We start from the raw sequence: 7148 nt of genomic DNA, 5'->3' as shown, positions 1-7148 counted from the left end.
ATTGAGTCGTTCTTCTCATGGTTAGTCTGGTCAGAGTCTTTCAATCTTGTGTCACGCGACTCGCATATATGCTACGCAAATATATATATATATATATATATATATATATATATATATATATATATATATATATATATATATATATACAGTACAGACCAAAAGTTTGGACACACCTTCTCATTCAAAGAGTTTTCTTTTTTTTGTAATGACTATGAAAATTGTAGAGTCACAATGAAGGCATCAAGGGCTATTTGACCAAGAAGGAGAGTGATGGGGTGCTGCGCCAGATGACCTGGCCTCCACAGTCACCGGACCTGAACCCAATCGAGATGGTTTAGGGGTGAGCTGGACCGCAGAGTGAAGGCAAAAGGGCCAACAAGAGCCAAGCATCTCTCTGGGAACTCCTTCAAGACTGTTGGAAGACCATTTCAGGTGACTACCTCTTTAAGGTCATCAAGAGAATGCCAAGAGTGTGCAAAGCAGTAATCAAAGCAAAAGGTGGCTACTTTGAAGAACCTAGAATATGACATTTTTTAGTTGTTTCACACTTTTTTGTTATGTATATAATTCCACATGTGTTAATTCATAGTTTTGATGCCTTCAGTGTGACTCTACAATTTTCATAGTCATGAAAAAAGAAAACTCTTTGAATGAGAAGGTGTGTCCAAACTTTTGGTCTGTACTGTGTATATATATATATATATATATAAGTTGTGTATCTGCTTATTGAAATCAAAGGAACTGAATTAACTAAATGGCTCCAAAAAAGATTCGTTCGTTTTCATTCAAAGAACCGAGTCACTAAAATCTTCCCATCACTATCACTTGAGCGCTTTGCCGGGGGTACAAGCAAAGCGCATGCGCATTGTGTTTACCTGCTCACGCTCACACATACACAAGACGTGCTTCCGGGGTCGCGTTGCTAAGGCAACCAGTATACAGAAAGTTTGTTGACTGTGGCGACCCCGAGCGTGTGTGTTCACGACTGGAGTGAACGGAAAGCGATCCGTTGTGATAAAAAACCCGCTTCAAAGCCACAGAATAAACTGTAAGAAGGAAGGAATGGACGCGAGTAGTTTGTTCAGTTCCCTGGATCTGGTGTGTGGGAACGGCCTGAGCCTTAGCTCCGAGCAGCGCGCCGCCCTGCAGACCTCCATGATCATCCTGAAGTCTCACTACAGATTCAACCGAGTGCTGCTCTGGGGCAAGATCCTGGGCATCAAACATGATTACTTCATCGCTCAGGGGGTCGGAGAAGACGAGATAAAGGACAAGAAGTGCTTATACAGGTGAGAAATACCCTCTTGTGCGTGGCGGTCCAAAGTATTCGGACACCCGCCTTTTTTTTCCACCCCTATGTGACCACACCAAATCTGACCAAAATCTGGAGGCACACCACTGTACCATTCTCCTCCCAAGCCTATGCAAGTGATTGCCTAATTAGATGACACGATATGGCCAAAGGTTTGTGGACAACCAGGCATAAGCCATGGAGGTGCCCAGTTCTTTCTTCTCCTCATACTTCTACTACTACATGTCTTCCTCCTTCATTTTTTCTCCTACTACTTCAATATCTCCATCTCATTCTCCTCCTCCATTTCTTTCTCATCTGCCTCCTCCTTCTTCAACCACTTTATCTCCTCTTCCAAACATCTACTCCCTTCCTCCATCTCCTAATTCTTCTCCAACTACTCTACAACTCCTCCTCCTAACATCTCCTGCTCCTCCATTTCTAACTACTCCAACATCTACTCATCGCCTCCTCCTTCTCCAACAACTCTTACATCTCCTCCTCCTTCTCTTACTACTTGTGCGTATACTCCTCCTCCTTCTCCTTCTCATTTTCTCTTTTACTCCAGCATCTCCTCCTTCTCCTACTATTAACATCACTTCATCCTTCTTCTCCTACTTTTCGTACAGCTCTTCCCCTCCTTCATCTCCTTATTCTTCTCCAACTACTCTAACATCTCCTCCTCCGAACATCTCCTCCTGCTCCTCCATTTCTAACTACTCCAACATCTACTCATGCGCCTCCTCCTTCTCCAACAATTCTTACATCTCCTCCTCCTTCTCTTACTACTTGTGCATCTACTCCTCCTCCTTCACCTTTTCTCTTTCTACTCCAGCATCTCCTCCTTCTCCTACTATTAACATCTCATCCTTCTTCTCCTACTTTTACTAAATCTACTTCTCTTTGTCCTCCTTCTAAAATTTCCTCCTCTTCACTCCAACTAATCCAACATCTACTTTCTTCTCCTTCTCCTCCTTCTCCTAATATTCCAACATCTCCTTTTCCTACTACTCCATCTCTTCCTTCTCCTTGTCCTTCCCCTCCTCCATCCCTTTTTCCTAATACTCCATCTCCTCCTTCCTTCTAAATATCCCACTACTTCATCATCTACTTGCCCTTCTTCTCCTCCTCCTCTTATTTCTACTACTCCTTCATCTCATTCTCCTCCTTCTCCAACTAGGATGAGGAGGCCTGGAGTGCTGTCAAATGTTTCCACAAAGTTATATTGTTATAAAACAAAAACAGGAAGTGATCAGAAGGTCAGAGTTCAGATCCCAGCACTAGCATCCCAGCCAATCAGAAATATACTGTGACCGGGAAACTTCTGACCCCTTCCTGCAAACCCATCCTGCTGTAGATGATGATCTTGAATGTTATCTCTGATCCTCTTCCAGTATGAACTGCATGGATTGGCACCTGCTCCCGCAAGTCACCGAGGCCATGGTGGCAAACGTGGCTGCAGTGGCTAAGGGGCGATTTCTGGGCGACCCGTCGCACCAATACGACCCCGCGGAGATTCGGCGCCAGGGAGGAGGAGATGCTGCTGTGGGGGAGAACGTCATGGTGAGTCGCACATACCGTCACAAATAACATCATCGTAGTAGAGGTATTTAAAATGCAGAGGAACCTGGTTCAGTTTAGAAGTTCTAAATTATTTGAAGTGTGAGCTGTGAATCTTCACCCACTGATCCCTCCATCATCTACTACTCCACCACTGATTCCACCATCTTCAACCACTGATCCCTCCATCATTTACTACTCCACCACTGATTCCACCATCTTCACCCTTTGATCCCTCCATCATCTACCACTCGACTACTGATCCCTCCATCATCTACTACTCCACCACTGATTCCACCATCTTCACCCACTGATCCCTCCATCATTTACCACTCCACCACTGATTCCACCATCTTCACCAATTGATCTCTCCATCATCTAGCACTCCACCACTGATCCCTCCATCATCTACTACTCCACCACTGATTCCACCATCTTCACTCACTGATCCCTCCATCATCTACCACTCCACCACTGATTCCACGATCTTCACCCATTGATCCCTCCATCATCTACCACTCCACTACTGATCCCTCCATCATCTACCACCACTACTGATCCCTCCATCATCTACCACTCCACCACTGATTCCTCCATCCTCTATCACTGATCTACTCATCCCTTGATTCCTCTACCCCTGCACCACTGATCCCTCATCCTCTACCACGCCTTCCTTAATACCTCCATCCTCTCTTCCTGTTCTTCTCAATCCCATGATTCCTCTACCCCTGCACCACCAATCCCGCCATCTTTTCCCACTCCTTCACTGACCCCTCCATCCTCTCCCACCATTTCAATGATCCCTCTATCTTTTCCCACTCCTTCACTGACCCCTCCATCCTCTCCCACTATTTCAATGATCCCTCCATCCTCTACCCCTGCACCACTAATCCCTCCATCCTCTGCGACTACTTCACTGATCCCTCTATCCTCTGCCACTACTTCACTGATCTCTCCATCCTCCACCTCCATCTCTCAATCTTTATTTACTGATTTCCCTAATCCTCTACCACTGCTCTACTCTTTCCTCAATTCCTACACCACTGTTTCACTTATCCTTAGAACTTCTCCTGATATTTTTACCCCGTGTCCTAATAAACCAGTACCAGAATGTATTCAGACATGCTGTGGATGAGACGACGTCTGCCAAATGCCCTAAACATAAATATATAGCTGGACTCTGTAAAGCCCGTCCAGGCCGAGTAAACCGTAGTGGGTGATAAATGAGGTGTTTACATTGTAATGTTTAGATTCCAGATTGAAACATGGCCTGTGTGGTCGTTCACGCGCTGCTCCGACGGCGTTTTCTTTTTTTTTCTCTGTAGATGAAAGTGAGCGAGGAGAACAGGCTGGCTGCTACGGTGTTTACCATCGATAAAGAGGTGGCTGTTGTACCACGTGGCGCATACATTCGGAGCCCCCATGGCAATGTGCAGACGAACCCCAGCTTTCAGGGTGGGACTTTCTCTCTTATGTGGGTGTCGTGTGTGTGTGTGTGTGTGTGTGTGTGTGTGTGTGTGTGTGTGTGTGTGTGTGTGGGTGGGTTTACTCTGAGGAGATGAGATGCAGCTGTGTGAGAGAATCCGTCTGGGCCATGACTCAGCTCTGGACCTCGTTTTTTTTGGTTGTCAAGGAAAAATTTGCAATAATAATTATCTTGTGGATAGGCATTTACATCATTTTCTGTCCCCTGCCCCCCTACTTCCCCCTCCCAGGCCTGAACCCTACCGAGGCTGCAAAGCTGAACAACTACATGCATTTCTCCGAAGCCAAGACCCTGAAGAAGAAATCCATTTTGGAAATGGCTGATCTGAACCCTGCCATTGACTTCCTGGATGTTCTGAGCGACGATGTGCTGAAAGGTAATGCTGATTGCTGAGAACGTTTAGGAACCAATTTGGGTTTTGAACTTGTTCCGATCGGCGCTTGGTGATAAGTGTGTCTCCTGATCACCAACATACAGTTCGTGATCAGCAGATACACCAAGCGGCGATCGAAACAAGTTCAAAACGGCGATCGGTGACACGCTGCGTGTTTCGCAAAACGTAGTTGAGTTAAAAGTCTGATATTTGACTTTGGAATGTAGTGAAGTTAAAGTCCAAATGCAAATTCTTCAGCAGAGAACAAGCTACTTAAGTACTGGAATTAGTTTTACTCCTTACTGTCCACCACTACTCTATCGTCAGTGATCCCTGCACATTTTCGCTCTGTGTAGCTGGAGCTCTTCCATGTATTGAGTGATGTGAAACGGTAACTAGCTGACCCGAGTACCGCGAACTGTGATTCCATTGTTCTCACCGTTTCCTTGTTCGGTGTTCTTTCCCATAAGAGTTTGCACTGCTGGTCCTCTCGCTACTTTTCTTGACACACTTATCGTTCTTCGAGTCTGGCAAGAAAAAAAACCCCAGAATCTCCTAGTCAGAGTGGGTGGTATTTTGGCACGGGTTCTCCCGACGAGTTTTAAACGACTTTCGACTTCCCGAAAATCTCCTCAATCCACACTATTTTTTTTTTGGAAGCTCCATTTAGTGTAAAAAAACAGCGTGGCTCTCATCCTTAGAGGAAATTTGGTACACGGTATTAGTAATCGATGTATAGAAATCTGGAGTTTCTCTCCGAGATCTCATCGGGTTCCACCCACCACCCATGGAGTGACAACTCTGCTCCATTATGATCTAGGGTTACTTAGAAAGCATGTAATAAATCAGAAATGCAAGAAATCCCGTAAAGCAAAGACTTCTGGCTTTGATCGCTCTACGTTATGTGAACATTAGACGACGAAGCCTTGAGATTTGGCCTTGGCCTGGTATTTCGTTCGCTCAAACCCTTAGCCCAAACATTCCTCACATGTCGCACACACAGAAGCAGGTTTTGAAGGTGAACGGGTTCATCTGGATGCCTTCCAAATTTCAACATGCATTACGCTATCCAGGAGCACCGCCGTTTCCTCATATTAACATTTTTTTTGTCTGGAGCTTTTGACATTCGTTTGAAAATATACTCACTGAGCACTTTACTGGAGTTAGGTCTTCCTGTAGTTCCTGAGGTCTTCATGGCATCTGTAGAAACATTACCTTGTCCATGCTAAGGTGATGCCATTGCACATTTCCGCCAGTTCAATCACTAAAGCTCAGATCTAGTGACTGATATCGGCTGGGCGATGGGTGAAGAATGCTGAACTCATGTTTTGGTGCATTATTACGCTAAAAGTTTCCATCCAGGAGCAAATAACGTTGGTATTATTGGTGCAATGTGTCCTGGAAAAACTGTCAGGCTGGTGGGGGTGCTGTAATGGTGCGAGGAACACTATTACCACACTGTTCCTCAGTTCACCACCTCCATCATCCTGGACTGTTCGCACCAAATCTGCCATGTGTGAACAGTCCATGTTGGTGGAGGTGGTGAAATGGTGTGAGGAAAAGTATCTCAACAAGTTGGAATACTTTTCTGCTCACAGAGGTTATCAGAGTTCCTCTAACCTTTCTGACAACTCATACCAGTCTCTCGTGAACACTTTCCATCAGCACTGGATGTTTTTCTCGATTTCTTCATCCTAAATTAACTCTGAGTGAAGATATGACTTGGAGTGGAAGATCTTGAGTGGCCTTGAGCTTTAAACCCTATTGAACAACATTGAGATGCCATTTTTATTTAACCCTAGGCCTCCTCACTACCTGAGTTCTGAATGAGCTACAAATCTCCATAAAATCTAGTGGAACATCTCATCTTCCCAGAAAAGCATATGGGGATTAAATGTAGACAGATGTTCAATAAGCCCATACCATCCTTATAGTGAGGTGTTTTCAAACTTTTGTCCAAACAGTACACTATGATCTGATTAGCATCAGGCTTTGGAGAGATCTTGGCCTGGTTGTTCATGTCAGAATCTCAAATCTGTTATCACTTTAGACTTACTGTGCTATTGCTTTTAAAACTCACCACATGATCCTTATTTATTTCCTGACAAAGCCTTGGCTTCTGCTTGCAGTTCCCAAGGATCTCTGGATCTCACTTGTGAAACGGCTTTGAAAAGTGTCACTCACTTCTATGTTCTTTCTCTTCAGGGTCATGGAGTCTGCAGTTCGAGCATGGTAGCAAAGTTTGCGTTATCCGGAGTCTGCTGTGGTTCGGGCTCACCTTCTACCACGTACCCGGAACCTCTCAACATGGCTACATCTACATGGGAGACGGCCTTAAGACCCTGGACCTGCCCTTCATGCTGTAGCGGTGACCCCGATTCCAAAAACATTGGAACGTTGTGTAACATGTAAATTAAAAACAGAATGTAATAATGTTA

At 44.9% G+C, this 7148-nt stretch overlaps 1 protein-coding gene across 1 annotated transcript; it reads left to right on the top strand.

Moving 5' to 3' along the window:
* The first annotated feature begins 898 nt into the window (after positions 1 to 898).
* rsph9 (radial spoke head component 9) lies at positions 899 to 7144 on the top strand. The gene is made up of 5 exons (XM_046874095.1): positions 899 to 1289; positions 2686 to 2854; positions 4177 to 4306; positions 4567 to 4713; positions 6916 to 7144. The coding sequence occupies exons 1-5, from the start codon at positions 1063 to 1065 to the stop codon at positions 7074 to 7076; spliced, it is 834 nt and encodes a 277-aa protein (XP_046730051.1). The 5' UTR covers positions 899 to 1062; the 3' UTR covers positions 7077 to 7144.
* Positions 7145 to 7148: the final 4 nt, after the last annotated feature.

The sequence above is a fragment of the Silurus meridionalis genome, chromosome 18, assembly GCF_014805685.1.
Source record: "Silurus meridionalis isolate SWU-2019-XX chromosome 18, ASM1480568v1, whole genome shotgun sequence".
In the NCBI taxonomy this organism is placed as follows: Eukaryota; Metazoa; Chordata; class Actinopteri; order Siluriformes; family Siluridae; genus Silurus; species Silurus meridionalis.
The sequence above is the reverse complement of the archived record's forward strand: the minus strand, read 5'-3'. Positions and strand labels throughout refer to the sequence as shown.